The sequence below is a fragment of the Chinchilla lanigera genome, unplaced genomic scaffold (genome assembly GCF_000276665.1).
Source record: "Chinchilla lanigera isolate Chin_1 unplaced genomic scaffold, ChiLan1.0 scaffold00049, whole genome shotgun sequence".
Classification (NCBI taxonomy): Eukaryota; Metazoa; Chordata; class Mammalia; order Rodentia; family Chinchillidae; genus Chinchilla; species Chinchilla lanigera.
The window spans coordinates 15,698,500-15,718,544 of NW_004955450.1; the positions used below are offsets into that span (position 1 = coordinate 15,698,500).

General features: G+C 44.2%; 1 protein-coding gene and 1 long non-coding RNA gene across 3 annotated transcripts in view; one reads left to right on the forward strand and one right to left on the reverse strand.

Annotated features, from left to right (window-relative positions):
• The window catches only part of Sltm (SAFB-like, transcription modulator), a gene marked incomplete at its 5' end in the record, with an annotated part of 56,652 nt that overhangs the window by 7,028 nt on the left and 29,579 nt on the right, over positions 1-20,045 (forward strand). The window contains 3 exon segments of the mRNA XM_013518874.1: positions 7,543-7,607; positions 10,361-10,558; positions 11,400-11,447. Coding sequence (XP_013374328.1) covers positions 7,543-7,607; positions 10,361-10,558; positions 11,400-11,447 — 311 coding nt within the window.
• On the reverse strand, positions 7,616-18,371 carry LOC106149586. 2 transcript variants are annotated; one of them, XR_001235860.1, is made up of 4 exons: positions 17,390-18,371; positions 16,476-16,509; positions 12,367-12,465; positions 7,616-9,034 (listed from the first exon to the last, which is right to left on the reverse strand). It is a non-coding gene; the product is annotated as an uncharacterized LOC106149586 (long non-coding RNA). The 2 variants fall into 2 exon arrangements; XR_001235859.1 differs by having other exon boundaries at positions 16,476-18,371.

Here is a 20,045-nt window from a genome sequence, read left to right on the forward strand (position 1 = left end):
ATCACAATAAATATGACTTATACTTTACATTCTATTTTTGTCCCTTCTTTTCCCCTGAAGTCCATGGATTTAAAAATAAGTAAATGAAACATCTATTGGGTGACGGCTATATTTAAGTAAACTACTAGTTTGGGAGAAGCTAAAACGTATGTGAACATAAAGTGTGCTGTTCAGTTATTTTAGGGTGCTGCTTGGTTTGGGGAAACATGCATGTTGTTCATTTTGGCTTATCCTCTGACTAGGCCCTTTTTCCAGTAGAAATTTTATTACTAAGCTTTTTTCCTAAATATCTCATGGTAGCATCTATGAATGTTTAAGGGGTGAAGGTTTTTGGCCAGTTAGTACTTTGGCAAAATTATTTTATAAATTTTCTTTTTTTTTTTTTTTTGTACCAGGAATCGAACTCAGGATCTTGTGCTTGCCAGGCAGGCACTTGTTCCATTGAGCTATCTCCTGGCCTTAAATCATCTTAATAAGTAGCTTTTTAATGTTTTTCTAGAAGCTTTTGTTTTTTACAGGTGTTTCTGAACTTGAAAGGATCATTTTGCCTTGTAGGGGAAATCCAATTTATGATGCAAAACTTTTATTCATGATTTTGAAATACAGAAATTCTCAGAACAGAACAAAGTTTTTTCTTTTTTTCTTTTTTTGAGACAGGGTTTTGCTGTGCAGTTCAGGCTGGCCTTCAGCTCACTGTGTAGCACAGCCTGGTCTCGAACTTTGAACGATCCTCCTGCCTCAGCCTCCCGAGTGCTAGGATGGCAGATTTTTCTTAAATGTGTTGCCAAAGCCTGGCGTGGTGGCACATGCCTGTAATCCCAGCGCTCAGGAGACTGAGGCAGGAGGATAGTTGTGAGTTCAAGGCCATGCTGAACTGCACAGCAAGACCCTGTCTCCAAAAAAAGAAAAACGTTGTTGGCAAAATTGAGTCTGCTCATAGTCTCGATTTCTGTGATTGGTTATGTAGTACTGTTCTGGAAGCCCCCGGGAGATTTAACTTAGTAAATGGTATATATACTGTCTTAGTCTTCTAAAATCTGAAAATTCTAAATTGTGAGACATCTGGGTCCCAGGAGTCTCACTGAGAACTTGTGGTCCTGGCAGGGACATAGCGCAGTGGCTCGGCAGCACAGCACCTGCCTGGCAAGCATGATGTCCTGAGCTTGACTCCTGGTACCAGAAGAAGAGTCATTTAGGGCCCTGTTTCAGTTTATTCACATAGGGGAGGAGGTGCTCCTTGCACTACCCGCTGTGGTACATGCTGTGCCATCTTACTATAGTTCCTACAACTGGGCAGAGAGTGTTTTTAGTGAACTTTATGTAATTTCAAAATAGCCACGGCAGTAGTTTAAGATACGATGGGTTAGGTTAGCTTCGCTTTCCTTTCTCTTTTACTTAAAATATGTTCACTGCCTAGTTTATTGCATGGTTTTGTTTCTCAGAGCATTGACGTGCGGGTTTGCCCTGCATCAAGTTTCCAGTTACTTCCACATCTGCTCCTGCTGCCTTCCCTTGGGCCAGGTCCCTTCTGTGGCACATTCCGCCTGCTCTGAAGGACAAAAGAGGTGAAACCTCTCTTTAATTTGCCACAGGACCTTGAAGCACAGATTTAAGCTGAGAGATAAATGGTTACTAACCACACAAAAACAAGCCAAAGGTAGTGTTGTTGCTGGAAATTAGGGAGAGTTTAGTTTTTCTGTTATCACCCACTTGTGACAGCACAGAAGTCAGGAGCTGTAGATGGAGTTGTGGCCTCATGAAAATTAGGCATCTGTGTTCCTGCTGACAGGATGGACTTGTACACGAAGTCAGTTTGATAGCTAGAACATTTTTCGTTTTTGAGACGGTCTGTGTAGGTTTTTTTTGTTGTCTTTTTGATACAGAGTCTCGCTGTGCAGTTCAGGCTGACCTTGAGCTCAGTTTGTAGCCTAGACTGGCCTTGAACTCCAAGATCCTGCTTCAGCCTCCCAAGTGCTTTGATTACAGGCAGGTCTGTGTAGTTTTTTTTTCTGGTACCAGGAATTGAACTCAGGACCTTGCGCTAGCAAGGCAGGTGCTTTTCCACTGAGCTATATCCCCAGCCCTTGTGTAGTTTAGACTGACCTTAAACTCACTGTGTAGCCCAAGCAGGCCTGAAACTCATGGCAGTCCTTCTGTCTCAGCCTCCCAAGTGCTGGGATTACAGGCGTGCCCCACCACGCCTGGCTGGTATCACCTCTTATCATGTCCTGATAGAAGTCTAGATCTTGGAACTGATAGGGTTGATTCCATTATCAGTCAGGAATATGCAGAACAAGTGTAATGCTTAAATATCTACTGGTTGTATAGTGTTCTGGGTTCTGGGTGATGCATGTGAGAGTTTTTAGTGTTTAAATATAATATACATTTTTTGGGAGGGATAATACCTTTTCACAAAGGAAGAAAAATACGACTTCTAATTCAGTTGTGTAGGGGCCAGGGATATAGCTCAGTGGCATAGCACCTGTCTGGCAAGCACAAGGTACTGAGTGCAGTTCCTGGTACAAAAAAGAAAAACATTAATTCAGTTGTGTAAAACAAGCTTAAAGTCCTACATTAGAAGACAGTTGAAGCCGGGCGTGGTGGTGCACACTTGTAATCCCAGCACTCTGGAGGCAGCGGCAGGAGGATCGGTGGGAGTTTGAGGCCGGCCTGGGCAACAAAGTGAGCTTGGCTGGGGATTTAGCTCAGTGGCACAGTGCCTGCCTGGCAAGAGTGAGGTTGTGAGTTCAATTCCCGGTATCGGGGGGAAAAAAAAAACCAAAAAAAAAAGGTGACCTCAAGGGCATCGTGAACTGCATAGCGAGACCCTGTCTCAAAAAGACAAAAAAAAAAAAATAAGAATTGAAGAAAGGGTAAAATTATAGGATTGGTTGGTGGTTCTCTTTCTTTCTCTTTCTTTTTCTTTCTTTCTTTCTTTCTTTCCTTTCTCTCTCCCCATCCTGCCCCTTTTCCTTTCTTTCTTTTTAATGGTCCCTAATCAAATACGGCTACAGCTTTATTTTTTTCCAGGCAGGTACTACTTTTCTGGGGGTACTGAGACTTGAACTCAGGACCTTATGTTTGCCAGGCAGGCGCTGTGCCGCTGAGCATGTCCCCAGCCTAGCTTTTTTAAAATAAGATTTTATTGGTACATTTTAGATGAATGATGATCATATTTTTCATAGAGAATTTGTACCTGTACATGATATAACTTGAGTCTTTTCCCATCCACCTACCCTCCCTGGAAACCCTCTTGTTTGTTTTTTGAAACAAGGTCTCACTATGTAGTTCACATTGACCTTGAACTTACTACATGGCTTAGGCTGACCTTGGAACTCACCTCAGCCTCCCAAGTGCTGCCAGCACAGGCATGTAGCACCACACCTGGCTTCTTTGTTTATTGTTATTTTTTCAGTTCTGGCAGGCCAACCTAGGACACTCTGCCACTGAGCTACATCCCCAGCCCTTTTTGGTTTTGAAACAGAGTCTTAATTAAGTTGCCCAGTCTAGCCTGTAATGTGACTCTCCTGCCTCAATCTCCCACGTAGCTGAGGCTATAGGTGTGCATGTGTGCCACCATGTCTGACCTAATTTGAGTTTTCTTAAATATTGTGTACCTGTCAGGTTATTAATCCAGTTTCAAAACTGTAGTGTTTGAAAATCTTATCTCCATGGGTTTTAAGTTGATAAGCTGATAACATTGAATGGTGCTTTTATGTTACAGGACCTTTGGAAACAGTGCAGAACAGCAAAGTTATACCTTTCAGCCTTTCCTTTCTCTGCCTCTTGTTGCCTGTTTGTCTTGAGGCAGGTTCCTGAGTCTCTTTGGAATCCCATGGCTTTAAAATTTTGTAGATGTGGAGCTGGGCATGGTGGCTCAAGCCTATATAATACTTGCAAGGAGGAGGCTGAGGCAGGAGGATTGCCACAAGTTGGAGGCCAGCCTGGGCTATACAGTGAGTTCAAGGCCAGCCTGAACTACATAGTGAGACCCTGTCTCACAAAACCAAAACAATTTTGTAGGTGTGGCATGGAACCTCTTATTTACAGCAGAAGGGATAATATGTAAGCAACTGATTCATTGAGCTCCTGTTTTCCAGGGGTGGAAACAGGCATAGGTTTAAATTTACTAGATTTGTGATCTTGATAAACTTTTTAGACTCTGTTTTCTCTTTCGTGAAATGAGGATAGTTGTTTCAGAGTAGTTATGAGGCTAGAATAAGTACATTAACGTGTGTAAAGTGTTCCTAGTGCCGGGCCCTGGAAGTCACTTAAGCAGGGGTAGTGACCAATGGTAATTTTTGTTGCTGAGGTGTAATTTGTTTCTCCATTAAGTATAGCAATGTGAGGGGAATTCACACACTACGCATGTGTGCAGTTTGCCATTAGTGAGGGCGGTCATCTTAAAGATAGTGTCTCTGCGTTGCTTCAGTTAACCACTCCTTACAGGAATAATGTCTTTTAAGTAGGTCATAAGATGTAGTGGAAAGGGACGGGGATGTAGCTCAGTGGCACAGCACCTGCCTGGCAAGGGCGAGGTCCTGAGTCCATTCCCAGTATCAAAAATAAAAAATAAAAAAAGATGTAGTGGGGTGAATTTGTTAGTGGAATTAAGAAGTTTTAGTTTTCAGGGGTTTTTCTTTTGTAATGTACCATCAATATTTTATAGTACTTTAGTTCTCAAATTGCATTTTTCTAATGAGGGGGTAGGAAATGCTGTGGAAATTAGGTAAAGCCATACGGGAGGATACAGTGTAAGGGAGGCCAATAGATTCATTTATATTAGATACATCTCATTTAGATAGGTCATGCAGTTGTGAACACACTTCGTGTCTATTTCACAGAATATTGTCTTCGTACAGTATAAAATTTCCTGCATAAACACAATGTTTTTTATATACACACGAGTTCCCCTGCAGTTTCAGTGCGTTTGCATCTGAGCTGAAGCTTTGGAGGTAGCACGTGTGAGCTGGGACGCACTGACCCCCCCCAACAAAGTCAGCTGCAGAGGCTCTCTACTTCCGGCGACCCCAGTGGGTCAGGAGCACTTGCCTGCCACAGTTCCTACCCCGTTCTTAGCCCGTTCTTACACAGTTCTTACCCCGCCCCAGTTCTTGCCATGGGGTTTGCTAGCTTGGGGCCCACTCTTTAACCTCTAGACTTACTTTCTCTTCTGTAAAATTGTGATGATCTGCCCTGTGTACCACAGGTTGATAAAATCAGTTGTGTCTTTAAAGAAAAATAAGTGTTTTGCAAGTTATAAAGCAGTTCTTAATTATAAATAGTGACTTCAGCATTTGCGAATGATCTAAGGGCGTTCTCCCCAGAGCTCTCCTCTGTAGGTTATCCAGTTGACAGAAGGGCTCAAGATTTCTGTTTAATACCGTGTATCTTCCAGAAGGTAGCATCTTTAAGGTTTTAGAAATGTTGAATGTTTCTCTGTAATGCGATAAAAGAATGTAATGAGTGCTTCTTCCTCAGTACACTTCCTCAGGAAGGGACATCTGTCCAGCTGTTCCTTTCCTCCCACCCTTCCACTCTTTCTTTCTGCCCTTACAGTAGTTTCCTGGCTTAGACTTTGGGACAGATAATCACAGACTTTTGCTGTGCAAAATTCTTACCTACAGATTGAACTTGGTGATAAGAGAATGACAGTAATTGTAAAATTAGGGCATCGTACACTAAAATTTCTATTTTCCCTAAAACGTAAACACCAACCTTCTCAGTGGGGAGTTCATGCCGCCCGAAGCTCCACGCTCATCTCTCGTGGCTCTGGGTGCTCCTGGAGTGAGCGGGAGGCTGTCCAGGTCTCGAGTTTCAGGTGTTTCAGGCCGGAGCGCTGGTGCCTGGCGTCCTGTTTCCATTCTGTGGCTGTGCACTGGGAGTAGGTGAGAGGTCTGTGAGGAGCCTAGGGAGGGCGAGGAGGAGGAGAGGATCTCTTCACTTCGTTCTTGAACTTTTACCCCAGCGGCTAAATCCTCTGCCCTAGGAGCCACTGAAGATCCGGCCTGGGTAGAAACTGTCAGTTCATTAGTTGGTCTCAGGAAAGAACACTAATTCATATTTCAAAAGAAAAAAAAAAAGTCCTTTAAAAAGGTTTTTAAATAGCTTTCCAGTAGCTGTGCTTTTTACAGCATTTTGGTACATTTACAGGGGCTTTTGTTTTTGCAGTGCTGGGATTGAAACCCCTGTCCTCGTGCATGCTAGGCAAACTTCACTGAGCCACATTACACAAACATCCCCACGCCATGTTACAGATTCTTCAGTAGGCTTTGGAAGGCTAGGTTGAAGATGTAAGCTTTTTAGCATTGGCTGTGGAGAAACCTTTAAAATGTGAATAGCTTTCTTTTGGTGAGACAAGGTCTCACTGTGTAGTTCAAGCTGACCTTGAAGTTACTTTGTAGCCCAAGCTGGCCTCCACCCCAGCCTGCTGAGCTCAGACATCCTCCTGCCTCAGCCTCCTGAGTGCTGGGATTATAGGTGTGTGCTGCCACTCTTGGCTGTGAATAGTCCTCTTTTTTTTTTTTTTTTTGGTACCAGCAATCAATCTCAGGACCTTGCACTTGCCAGGCAGGTGCTTGTGCCGCTGAGCTATTTCCCTGGCCCCTGGCTGTGAATAGCATTTTTAAGTGTACACCAATTTGCAAAGCTTTGAAGATGAAGGTCAAGTCCGTCTGGAAGATGTTAACAGTTTTCTTCTATTCCTTTTTCTTAGGGGCATAGAAAGTAGAATTAAAATACGCACTCAGAGAAAGTGTGAGCCCTCCAGAGAGGCAGTTTTAATTCTAAAATAATTTCAACTTTCTGGAATCAGTTAATCTGTCATTATGTTAAATGAGCAGTGCTGTTTATCCAGACCCTGGGGGGAGAAGATCAGCATAAAAGCATCCCTGAGCTGGGAAGTGGGGGCGGGGGCACACCTGTAACCCCAGCTGGCAGGGACGCTGAGGAGAGGACTGCAAGCTTGCGTGCACTCAACCGGGGCAGTTCAGTGAGTTAGTGAGAGCCTGTCTCAAAACAAAAAATTTTAAAGGAAGAAAATGTAGGGATGTAGCTCAGTGTGAAGGTCCTGGGTTCCATTCCCGGAAATGCAGGGGAAAACAAACAGCAGTCGTCGTACTTGAGAACTTCTCCACCCTGGGTGCTGAGGAGGCCGGGAAGCAGCACGGGGCCACGAGTGTGTGAGCAGCGGGGCAGAGTGAGGAAGCTTGCTGGGAGCCTGGGGAGGCCCTGGGGCCGCGCCCTGAGCTCCTGGGCGGGTGGGGGCTCGAAGGGTGTTGCTGTTTGTGGGAGAGCTGCAGACAGCGGGGGCACTGTGGGGAGAAGCACAGCACACCCGACGCGGTGTGGTGGTGGGCTGGCGGGCTCGTTGGCGCCGCGAGGCTAGAAGGCGTTGTCTGTGCCTGTGGCCGTGGCCGGCGGCGTACGAGCAGCTGGCGTAGCCCTGTAGACGATGCGGAGGTGGTGTGGCGAGTAAACGTGGAGTGCTTGTGCTCTGAAAGTACCCAATACTGTCGTTAGCCCGTTCTCCTTCTTCCGCAGGTAGAAAACCGGAAGCAGAGGAGTTGAGTGGAGATGCTTCTGTGGAGGACGATGCTTCCGTCAAGGTAAAGTGTCGTTACTCAGGTTAAGGTGCCGAGGCCCACTGCTTTGACCTCCTGAGTCCTTGAATTTAACTTCAGTACATTGAAATATGTGGTTAAGTGCTAGGACTTAGAGCATACGGCCAGCTTCATTAACTTCCACCACCGAGAAGTACGATAAACGACTGCTGCAGTTGGATGGGACGTAAAGCTACAAATAGTCTGTCCAGGCCTTTAAAATCTGAGACAAAGGTTGGGGAACAGCTACAGACAGTTGGTGTAGTCGTTACTGGACAGGGTGCCATCACGCAGAATATTGGTAGTTTTTTAATCTGCCCATTCCATTTAACTTTTGTACATAATATACAGAACTCAGATTAATGTAAGACCTTAAAATGGAAAAAGAAAATTACTGTTTAACGATCAAAGTGATAAACTTGTTCTGCCTTTTAAAGATAACTAAACCCTCCAAGCGTGGTGGCTCATACTGGTAATCCTAGCCCTTGGGAGGCTGAGGCAGGAGGATTGCTGCGAGTTTAAGGCCAGCCTGGATTACATAGTGAGTTCAAGGCCAGCCTGAACTGCATAGGGAGACCTTGTTTCATCAAATCAAAAATGATAGCTATGCCAGGAGGTTTTTTGGCTGAGAAGGAAGTACATCACAAATGACCAGCCAGAAAGCGAACGTGATGCTGACTGGGCCTGCGGCAGTCTCGTGTGCTGCAGGTGTCAGCAGGTCCATGTTCGCTGTAGCTGGCGTTTATTTTCATGGATGTTCTCTGTCCTGTGGAAGGTGCTGTGGTGGTTGGAGGTGTTGCTCACGGAGTGCTGCCCCTCACACGCTGTGTGTGTCCCACCCCATCTGTTGTCCTTTGCACCCTTGCTGTGCATGTCGCAGTGACTGGGTGCTTGTGTGCTCACCGGGAAGTCAGCGAGTGTCCCTCCACCCACCACTGTGCTCCTTCCTCGCTCTGAACCGCCCCCTCGTCACACCACAGAGCCTGCATGTGCACCGTTCACTCGGGCCAGGCCTGGCGAGAAGGGAGCATTTAGTTGAGCTCCCCTTGAAAGTAGATAACTTTAGGAAGTTTTTGCTCAGGGACCCAGTAAAATTAATGCCTGTGCTGGGCTTTGGGTCTGCTTTTTGAGCACCTCTAGTTTGGTGTTCTGGTTACCCCGTGGTGTGTCTTGCATTAGGTCTGCTCCTCCATTCTTACCTTGTACAGTGGTCTTCTCTAGTAAGTGAAGTTGCCCATAAGTTGGAAAAACATTGTGACTTCGTAAAAAATCCTACAATTTTCAAATGTCTTTGCGTTTTTCCCTTCATAAGAATGTTAGTCATTTTGAATGTCCCAAGGAGACTTCGTCTATCCGGAGAACGATACTACTGCTGTCCCTCGTCTGGGCAACCCGGGGTGCTTGTGTGTTACTAGTAAGTCTGCTCAGGGTGCCTGGGAAAACAGAGCAAAAGAACTTTCTGAAAGATGTTCTTTGAATACATTTTCAGTGTATGTGTTTTAACTGTCGAAGTGTCAGCATATGTATTTGATAAAAATTAGGCGGATTTATTTTTCTTGTTGCATTTTGGAATTTATGCAGCGGTGGTGGGTGTGCATCACCACCTACTGCCTGAGTATGTGAGTAGCATAGAATTTGTTCTGCAGGTGAAGGTGTGGCGTCCTGCCACAGTTGGCAGCTGAGAGCAGGGGCTCCCTCCGTGCTGCTGTCCCTCAGTCTCTCTGCCGCTGTTCTGTAGTCCTGTCGCTCTTCACTCCCAGCCTCTGGCCTGTCCGCGCCTGGGGGTGGCCAGACACAGTGCCCTGGCGCCACGCCCAAGCAGCTCGGACCTTCTCCCCTCCCTGGCGCCCTTGGGAGAGGCCCCGTCCCTCTGCAGTGCTGCCGCTGTGCTTTGCCCTTTCCAGTCCAGAAACCTTTTCTTAAAACTGCTAGGACCTGGATTTTTTGTGAGAATGCTGAAGGAATGTTCACTGTTTTCAGTTCTCTCTGCAGTCAGGGAAAGAAGAAACTAAGCAGACTGCTGCGTATGTTTGCACTGAATATCATATATTCACAAACATGGAAGGGCACAGACCTGCCTGCACAGAGCTAATCCCAAGCTGTGTTTTCCTGCCTCTTTTGCATAGTGGCCCAGTGACAAATTTCCAAGTACATTCCAATTAGTATTTGTGTATTTTTGTCAAGAACATTGATGAAGCTGTTAAGAATTCCTTACTAATGAGAAGTAAATTTCATGTTTTAACAGAAGACTTTTAGGAACTTTAAAGTTAAGTAAAACTATGATGCCTGTAATCCCAGCACTTGGGAGGCAGAGGCAGGAGGATTGCTGCGGAGTTCGAGGCCAGCCTGAACTGCATAGTAAACCCTGTCTCAAAAAGACCAAAAAAAAAAAAAAGAAAAACCACTATGGTGCATAATATGGTGATCATATATTATGGAGAGCTCCTAAGATAAGTACCGGTAAATGTTGGCTTCATAAATATTAAATAACTGGAACTTAAGAGTGTCTCTAACAGCAGCTCAGCTTGCATTTCAGTAGGAGAGATTGGAGAGTTCAGACTCATACTTTCATGATACTAGTGTTAGACTCTTTCTGTTCTTAAAGGCACAGGTAATATACAAGGTAAAACAGTTTAACTTGGGTATATCAAGATATGATCAAATTTGATACATTTAGAGATGTAAATTACCAAAAACATTTGGTGGATAGCCTACCCTATCTTGCCTCTAGTTGTACCAAATTTTCTTACCATTAAAAGGACTGTGAATTGGAGAATCAAGAGGCACATGAGCAAGATGAAAGTGACGAAATAAAGGATTCTGAAGAGTTTGGTGAAAATGAAGAAGAAAGTGTGCATTCCAAGGACTTACTTTCTGCTGAAGAGAACAAGAGAGCTCATGAATTAATAGAGGCAGAAGCAATAGAAGATATAGAAAAAGAGGACATCGAAAGTCAGGTCTTTAGCCAGTTTTGTTAAAACATGAACCAGATAAATTGTTTTAAATTATAAAAAGTATTTTTTCTAGTTCAATTTGGAAATCTCAGAATTTTTTTAAAAATTTTTTAAGTTGCTTATAAATTACTCAGAACCACTTAAGGTGACCTTTTAAAAGTTTTGCATATTTGACATACGTATACATTTTTATAATATTTATACCATAAGTTGCTGTTTATTCTGTATTCTGCTTTCACATGTCATGATCCACATGTTATGTGTAGCATAATTTAGTAGACTACTTTCTCTGTATCTAATAGCCATTGCTATAATTTTGAGTATTTAGATTTTTTGCTGTACCATGAACGAGTGTACCAATTTTACTCTGCTCTTGCCAGCATTATTTGGTGGCTGACCCCCTTCTTTTTATTATTTTAGGAAGTATAAAAAGCCACTTTAATCTGCCTTTATAAGTTTATTATCAAGGGTGGGAAATTACTTACGAAAGTTGAACTTCAAAGCAGTTAGTCAGGTCTGCTCTTTGAAGTAGACTGTTTGTTCTGCTTTGCAGTGTGTTAGCACATCTTAACAAGCCCAAAGGGTTAGGGAAGTCCGTGGTGTTGGGACTCACGCTTACAACACGTTCCTTCTACCTAGCCTAATGATTGAGAGGCTGGAGACTTTTCTAATTCCGTAGCATTTTTATATTGGCCTAAAAAATATAGTCTGAATTCTTGAGTATTAATTTAGTACCCACAGAATCAAAATATAAGGCAAATGATAATCAGGTAGAAGCGTAAAAGCATTCTCATGTTTCCCGGCCATTTTGTAAAGCAAAGCTGTTGTATACCCTTTCACTTAGGAAATTGAAGCTCAAGAAGGTGAAGATGATACCTTTCTAACAGCCCAAGTAAGTTGACGTTTAGTCCTACAAGTTGGATGTTGTGGGTGGGGGGGATCACTGAGAAAAGGAATCTCGTTTCGAAATCGTGATTGTGATTCCATAGAACAGCGTTACGTTCAATTCTGAGTTACTTTTGTGGTATATGCAAATATTTAAACTGTTGGCTGCTGAAATTTCTTTTGCCAGGAAGGTAATTGGGAGTTACAAGGTTCTTGTCGTTTTTCAAGACTGAACATCTGTCCTTTCTATAAACCAGCAGTCTTTTAAGATGTTATAATCACCTTGCTATCTTGGTACTATATAATATATATAATTTTTAGCTGTTTTCACAGCTTTATTTGGTTTGGTTCTCTTTTTTTTCCGGGGACAGGGTGTCACACACGGTTCAGGCTGGCCTTGAACTCATGGTGGTCCTCCTGCCTCAGTCTCCTGAGTCCTGGGATTGTAGGTGTGCGCCATCACGCCCAGCCCAAAGCTTTATTTAAACTATGATTAATTCTAACATTACTAGGCTGAGTTTTAGAATAAGAATGATTGGCTACACTAGAGGCTGGTAAAATTTATTTGGTATATGTGATATTCATAGTGAATATTTTAAGCATGACTTACATTTGCTGTAAACATTTATAACTCAAAATTTGTGGGGTTTTTATTGTTGAGACAGGGTCTTGCTTGTACCGCAGGCTAGCCTCACACTTACGGCAATCCTCCTGCTTCAGCCTAGCAAGTGCTGGGATTACAGGTGTGAGCCACGTGCCCAGCATCAAAATCTGCAATTTTAAAAAACGGTTTTTTGTTGTTTTCTTATTTCTGTTAAGATTCCCTTGTTCATGTGCCCTCTTCAAAGTGCTGTACTTTGAAACAAGTTCTCTCGTTTACTAGTTTTCGTGAAGCTAGTGACTAAGCCTGTTTCCGTACTGCCCACCTCACTCACGCTCTCACGCGCTCCCGCCTTGTTTGCTGGTCAGCCACAGGTGCCAGGAGCTTTTGCCTTCCAGGTCTTTGCAGTGGAGAAGCAACGTTTCTGGAAGAAATGTTCGGATCATTTCAGATGTTCAGGAGGAAATACCAGCACTATGAAAGTCTGCAGGGCTGTCCCTGAGTGCACTGATTTTTGTTGTCGTTAGGAAGAGTTAACATTGGGAGAGTGCTTTTCTTAATTACCCATTTGCAAAAAAGGAGACTTGAGTTCTTCAGACCCTTTTGGCAAGGACCTTTCTAAGTCCCATTAAGGGCCACTCCTACTCCTGTGAAGGTCATGAGCTGTGTGACAGCATCTTACCCAAGGGTCCTTGTGTTGTATTTTTTTTTTGGTACCGGGAATCGAACTTGGGACCTTGCGCTTACCAGGTAGGCGCTTGTGCCGCTGAGCTATATCCCTGGCCTGGGTCCTTGTATTTTAAATGATGAAAATAAGTATTTTAAGTAGATACCTTTAAGTAGAATTTAAGTAGAATTACCTTTTTCCTCCTATAAAATGTAGAATTTAAGTAGAATTACCTTTTTCCTCCTATAAAATGTAGAATTGAAATAGAATTACCTTTTTCCTCCTATAAAATGTGTCGTAGAAATACAAATGATCTGGATTCAACCATTGATCTTACGCTTCTTTTGTTTTGTTCTTTTTCTCAACTTTTTTTTTTTGAGTACTGGGAATCGAACTCGGGACCTTGTGCTTGCCATGCAGGCACTTGTACCACTGAGCTATATCTCTGGCCCTGTTCTGTCTTTTGAGACAGTCTCCCTATGTAGTTGAGGCTGGCCTTGAACTTGTGGCAGTCCTCTTGCCTGAGCGTCCTCAGTGCTGTGATTATAGGCCTGTGCCACCCAGCCCTGGTCTCAGGCTTCTGAGTATGCTCTCTGAACGGCCTCCTGTGTGCACTGAGGGCCAGTGTGGGATGTGCAGCCGAGGCCAGTAAAGCCAGTCTTGGCCTCTGTTCCTCCATTCTGTTACTCCCTCCTGCCGTATTTTGAAACAACGTCGGCATGTTTCCCTCCCTGTCACAATTGCAGAGTATTATCTCTAAAAGAGAGCTTGAGTATTTTTACATTATCAATTCTAATATACAAATGTTAATATCATTAGGTGCATGCTTGGTATTTATTTTATTTTTTTACAGTTTTTAAATGTTGAGTCAACTTCTGGGCTTTTATTTTATTATTATTGTTGTTGTTGCTTTTGAGGCAGGGTCTTGCTTTGCAGTTCAGGCTGGCCTCAAACTCACAACGATCCTCCTGCCTCAGCCTCCTAAGTGCTGGGATTACAAGGGTGCATGACCACGCTCAGCTTGGGCTTTTATTTTAAAAAGGGTCTCACTGTAATTCAGGCTGCCTTGAACTCACTACATAGCCTAGACTGGCTTCAAACTCACGGTGATCCTCCTGTCTCAGCCTCCCAAGTGCTGGGATTACAGGCGTGCGCCACCACGCCCGGCCTAGCTCTCTTTTTAACCTGTAAGTTTTCCTCTCTATTTTATGTTCTTCTTCTGTTGATGGTTTATCTGATAGAATATGGTTTGGCAGAGTTTTCCCTAAAAGGCCAGGTAGTAAATGCTGCAGCCTTTCTGGGTCACCTGGTCTTTGTCATAACTGCTCAGCTCTGCCATTGAGCGTGAAAGCGCCCCTTGGTGATCTGGAAGTGAGTAGACATGACTGTGCCCCAGTAGAAACATTTCTAAGAGCAGGCGGGCATCTGCTGTAGTTTGCCACTGCGCTGTGATTTCCAGAGTTCACATTTCCCTGATCACAGTTTTGTTGTGTCTTTCAGCATGTTCCTCTGTTTACTGCAGGACCCATAGGCTTGCTGTCGGACCCAGGAAGGACTGCATCCCACTGCACTACACACACGCAGCCCTCTCCTGGGCACTGTGAGGTGCTTCCATTTGGCTGTGCTCAGTCGCTAGTGTGCTGGGAGGGTGCTGACACTCCAGTCCATCGTTCATTTCTCCACTAGCTGGGCTGTTTCTACAAGACAAACTCCGTCTCTTTGGTTACCAGTAATACAGATTATGAAAGAAAGCCCAAGCCAGGCACAGTGGCACAGGCCTATAATCCCAGCTCTAGGGAAGCTGAGGCAGGAGGATTGTGAGCTTGAGCCCAACTTGGACTAAATAGTAAGACTCTTGTCTTAGAATAAAAACCACAAAGGAGAGTGAGACTACATGAATACAAGTGTGAATCTTTTTTTAATGCCAAATTTTCATGAGTTGGTTCACTAGCAGTTCCAACAGTGATCACTGAGGTGGTTTTCTTTTTTCTTTCCTTTTTTTTTTGTGGTTTTTGTTTTGAAACAGGACTACATTTTGCACTCTAGGCTGACCTTGAACTCACTTTATATCCCAGGATGGTCTTGAACTTGCCAGGATCCTGCCCCAGCCTCCCAAGTGCTGGGATTATAGGTGTGGGCTATCACAGCCAGCAATCATTGAATTTTTAATTTTCTTTTTTTCTCCTAGTTTCACTTGGAAATCATGGATTGGATATATTGAATGTATATTTCATGTTCATTTAATCATCTTTAGCTAATGACAGCCTCTTTAGGTTGGGTGTTGACTCCTTTCAGTATGATTTTTAGGTAGTCTGGTTGATTCCTTTGACTTCTGGAATGTAAAGTTGTTCCATTTTCCTGCTGCAAACCTGCTGTAGCCATTTCTTCCTTTTAGTGATAAGCAGTGTTTCGCAGCAGTCTGTGTGTGGTGGTGGTTATGGCTGCTGAGCTCCCTGTTTCTGGGCCTTTTCAGCATACATGGCAGGAGAATGTGTTGGAGTTTTGCTTTGTTTCTGTTTGCTCTTACTTGTTTTTTTTTCTGGTACCTGGAATCGGACTCATGACCTCACGCTTGCCAGGCAGGCGCTATGCTGCTGAGCTAAATCCCCAGCTCCTGCTCTTACTTTTAAGATTAAATCAATTTTTAGCCAGGTGTGGTGGTATACCACAGAGTCTGAGGCAGGAGGACAGTTGCAAGTTCAAGGCCAACCTGGGCTACGTAGTGAGTTCAAGGCTGCCCTGAGCTACATAGTGAGACCCTGTCTCAAAAGAAAAAAAATCAATTTTTGTTATGTGAATACTTCCAAGTTAATGATTTCCTTGTATCTCACAGTACATACATTCATATGCAGTAATCTCAGGGTGATAATATCACTACTCGCCAGTGTGATTACTGAAAATAATTTAGGACTTTTTTTTTTTGGTACTGGGAATGAAACTCAGGACCTTGTTCTTGCCAGGCAGGAACTTGTGCTGCTGAGCTAAATCCCCAGCCCAGTTCTGCTCTGTTTGGTTGTATCACCATTATTTAGGTTGATTTGCGCATTTTGATTGATTGATTGATTGTCTTTTAGAGACAGGATCTCGCTATGCAGTTCAAGCTGGCCTTGAGCGCACTTTGTTACCTGGGTGGTCTCGGACTCGCAAGGATCCTCCTGCCTCAGCCTCCTGAGTGCTGGGATTACAGGCGTGCGCCACCACGCCTGGCTCATTGCTCATTTATTTTTGAGGGTTTTTTGGCTCATTTATTTTTAGGACTTAAACGTTGCTTTAAAATACTTGACCTGCAGCTGGGCGTGGTGGCGCACACTTGTAATACCAGGACTCCTGGTAGGCTGAGGCACTAGTTCGAGGCCAGCCTGGGCTACAGAGTGAGCTCAAAGCCAACCTGAACTGCATAGTGAGACCCTGTCACAAAAAGACCAAAAAATATATAATCTGGAACTTGTAAATTTATAATTATTTCAAAGTAAGTGTTAGCAATTGTATCCGAATTTTATAAATATTTAAAATATTTACCTGATTCCAAAGTCAAAATTTTGTGACATCATACCCCTAAGTTTCCTTCACCCAGTTTCCTGCCATCCCTTTATTAATCACCACCTTCAAAAGTCATGATTTATTCTTCAGGCATTCACCTCTGAGCAGTGTATTATACTAGGTAGAACTTGACTCAGATTCTGTTCTATTAGTTTAATTATGATATTGTGACTTCAGGCAGGTTTTCTTAGTTTCTATGTCTATAAAATGAAAATTATAAGTCATACCTTGCTAGACTGGTATACAGAGGAATGCCAGATCCTAGAACATAGAACATGTGCAGTTAGTGGTTACTTGTGCTCTTTTTATTTTTTATTTTTTAATTTTTATTTATTTATTTTTTTTTACAAGTTTAAAGATACCAGTTACTTGATTTTATGAACTTTTTTTCCCTAAAATGTTTTTGTTTGCTAGTGCTTTAATTCTTAAACATTTCCTTTGGTTTTCAAAAACCTCTTCAGACTTCTGTGATTACGTCATGTGGATTTCTTTTTCTCTATACCTTTGTTCCTAATGTCTCATTAACCTGAAGTTCAGGCTGGCCTTAAACTCACTACCTAGCCCAGCTGGCACTGCACATTTGATCCTCCTGCCTCAGCCTTCTCCCTGGGCTCACAGGTGTGCGCCACCCCTCCCGGCTGAGCTCTGTGTATCTTGAAAAGCAGGTTTGTATCTCCTGCAGAAAGCTTTCCTGACTGCCTCTGTCCTGTGGAATGCTGTACTTACTGATCACAGCACTTGGCCTGCCCACCGCCTTCTTAACCCTTGGTGCATTTTACGTCACACCTCATCTGTTTTATCAGTGAAGCTTGTGTAGGTAATGGCAAACCGCACAGAGGGACCGCTCACCTTTAGAGACCAGCACCAAACTGCAGCCCAACCCACTTACTTAGCAAAAGGCACCTGGAAACTGACTAGTTTAGCAAAAACAACTCAGACATTAATTAACATCTTTTGTCCTAAAAGAAAAACTAGTAGCACCCACGTCACAGGTTCACCACCCCTGCCCTGAGGTAAAGCTGCTTCTCAGGTGGAGACAGGATGAGGGCCTGGGGCTCGAGATGCGGCGGCTGCTCCCTAGTCTGACCCCCGAGCGAGGAGCTCTGTGAGGCTCTTGCGCTCACACGGTGCTGAGGCTGACCTGCAGAGGACCAGTGCCTTGCGCTGCATTCACGAGGTGAACTCGTCTCTCGGGTACTTGAGCGCTTTCCGTGTGCCACGTAGTTTGTATTTCTCCCGGTGTTCTGCGTGTTGCCAGGTAGAAGGCGGTTACTGGCTTGTGGTTATGTTAGGGATCGATTCAGTCAGCCTGAGCGCCGCGTCTGTACAAGGGGAAGGAGGTTTCCTTGACCCCGGCATGTTCTGTGTCACAGGCTCAGTGTGGAGAAGGGCGGTAGGGTGAGCGTGCGGTGGACACGCGCTTAGGTGGGAGGTGGAGCGCTGGGCTGGACTCTGAGTAGTCGTTGCCGCCCCAGCTCCGTGAAAGCACAGAGGAGCTTTGTGTTGTCGTTGAGCCTTGGACTGCAGGCTGTAGATCCCACGGAGACAGGAGCAGCGTGAGCCTAGACCTTTTCACGTGTGCAGTGTTCTGTTTTTTCAAGGTAAAAGCAAAAGTTGCTAATTTAAAGGAATCTATGCACTGAATTATTTTCAGTAGATGGCGGAGCTGTACATACGTATTATTTAAGCAAAAGGCCGTCCCGATGTCTTCCCTGACCTTGCCTTGTTTCCTGTTACAAGGGATCTGAGGCTTGTTCAGGGCCTCGGCTCACCGTCAGTGCTGTGCTCACTGCGCAGGCAGCACGGTGACGTGAGTGTGCACTGGTGTGACTCATCTTCCCTGCAAACCCGCTGTTGTCACGTTTTTGCTGCCACGGTAATGGGTTTCATCTCTTTGGGGCTCAGGCCTTTTCCTCTGGGTGTTTAGGGCTAGGTAATAAGGACAGCGTAACCACTGTATGGAGAACCTTAGCTTCCAAAGATATGTTGAGTTATCATAAATATCTAAAAATTCTTGAGTATAGACAAGCCATGCCTAATATTGTAGCTACTAGAAATAACATTTTTAATTGGCATGAAGTACAACAGAAACAATTTTGTTTTTTACTTCATACTCTTTTTTTTTTTTTTTTTTTTTTTTTTTTTTTTTTTTGGTCTTTTTGAGACAGAGTCTTGCTATGCAGTTCAGGCTGACCTTGAGCTCACTTTGTAGCCCAGGCTGGCCTCAAACTCACAAGGATCTTCCTGCCTCAGCCTCCCCAGTGCTGGGATTATAGGCGTGCGCCACCATGCCTGGTCCACTTCATACTCTTCTAAAAGTTTTACTCTTTTTTTTAAATCTTTATGAGACAGGGTCATGCTACGCAGTTCAGGCTGGCCTTTGAGCTCACTTTGTAGCCCAGGCTGGTTTTGAACTTGCAGGGATCCGCCTGCCCCAGCCTCCTGAGTGCTGGGATGACAGGTGTGTGCCACCATGCCCAGCCAAGTTTTACTCTTATAAATAGCAGATCATTTGGATATTATTTTCTTGACCCTAATCTATATTGAAGTAGGGTGCTCTCAGAATAACAGGTAAGCCAGGGATATAGCTCAGTGGCACAGTGCCTGCCTGGCAAGGACAAGGTCCTGAGTTCCATTCCTGGTACCAAAAAAAAAAAAAATCGCAAGTAAATGAAGGGAAAGTCAAACTGTATTTAAAATTCTGCTTGTAAGGGCCTGGGGGTATAGCTCAGTGGCTTAAGTGCTTGCCTAGCAAGCCTGAGGTCATGAGTTCGATTCCCGGTACCAAAAAAAAAAAACAACTAAAATTCTGCTTGTAAGTAAGTATAAGTGTCCCCATTTACTTAACCTTTCAAGATAAATGGTAAACTAAGAGTTTGAAAGAAAAAAAGGTATCTAAAATTTAAGTATAACTCACCCTTGTCTGACTGCCACTGCAGAAATAAAAATGTTGTTTCTTTTCCAAATGTGGCAAATTAGAAGTGTGATTAAAATTTCAAGTACTGCTGTTTATTAAGAAATTCAAATAAATAAATACTTAAAAACTAAAAAAAAAATTCCAGGATGTGTGTGGTGGCGCGCACCTGTAATCCCAGCACTTGGGAGGGTGAGGCAGGAGGATTACTGCAAGTTCAAGACCATCCTGGGCTACAAAGTGAGTTCAAGGCTGCCCTGAACTGCATAGTGAAACCCTGTCTCAAAAAGACCAAGAAAAAAAATTGCCAGTGTGCAATACAGTGCACTTACGTGATGCGGTATTTGTTCTGCCACTGGTTATGGTGCGCTGGTTAGAGACGGCCTCACCTTCTCTGCCGTGGCTGGTGCTGCATGCCGGTTTCCCTCACGTTCCTTCAGTGTGTACAGCAGCAGTGGCGTACTTCCTGGGTGGGCACCTGCATGTTAGACCATTTTAAGTGATTTCTGGAAATGGGACTGCACTTAGAGAATTGGGGCACCTGGTAAGATACTTGTCACGTTAAGGAATTTGTGTTTTTGCAGGACTCTGGTACTGTGTTAGGAGATAGCAGTGCCTTTTGCAGTGTCACTGGCATTCACCCTCTTGCTGTCTCTCACTAGTGTGCTGATCCTCGAGGAAGAAGCTGCCCGCGCCCTGTGGGGTGGCAGCGCTGGCAGGCCCTGGCAGCTTGTGAGAGGCGTCTCTGCCGCGTTTTGCCTGGTGCTCTGCAGGCTCAGCCCTAGCAGGCCCACCAGCAGGTCTGATGAGCACTGCTCTGTGGCTTTGTACGCAGTGGTTCACGCTACCTGACCTGAAGCTGCTGCTGCTCCCTTTTCATTTT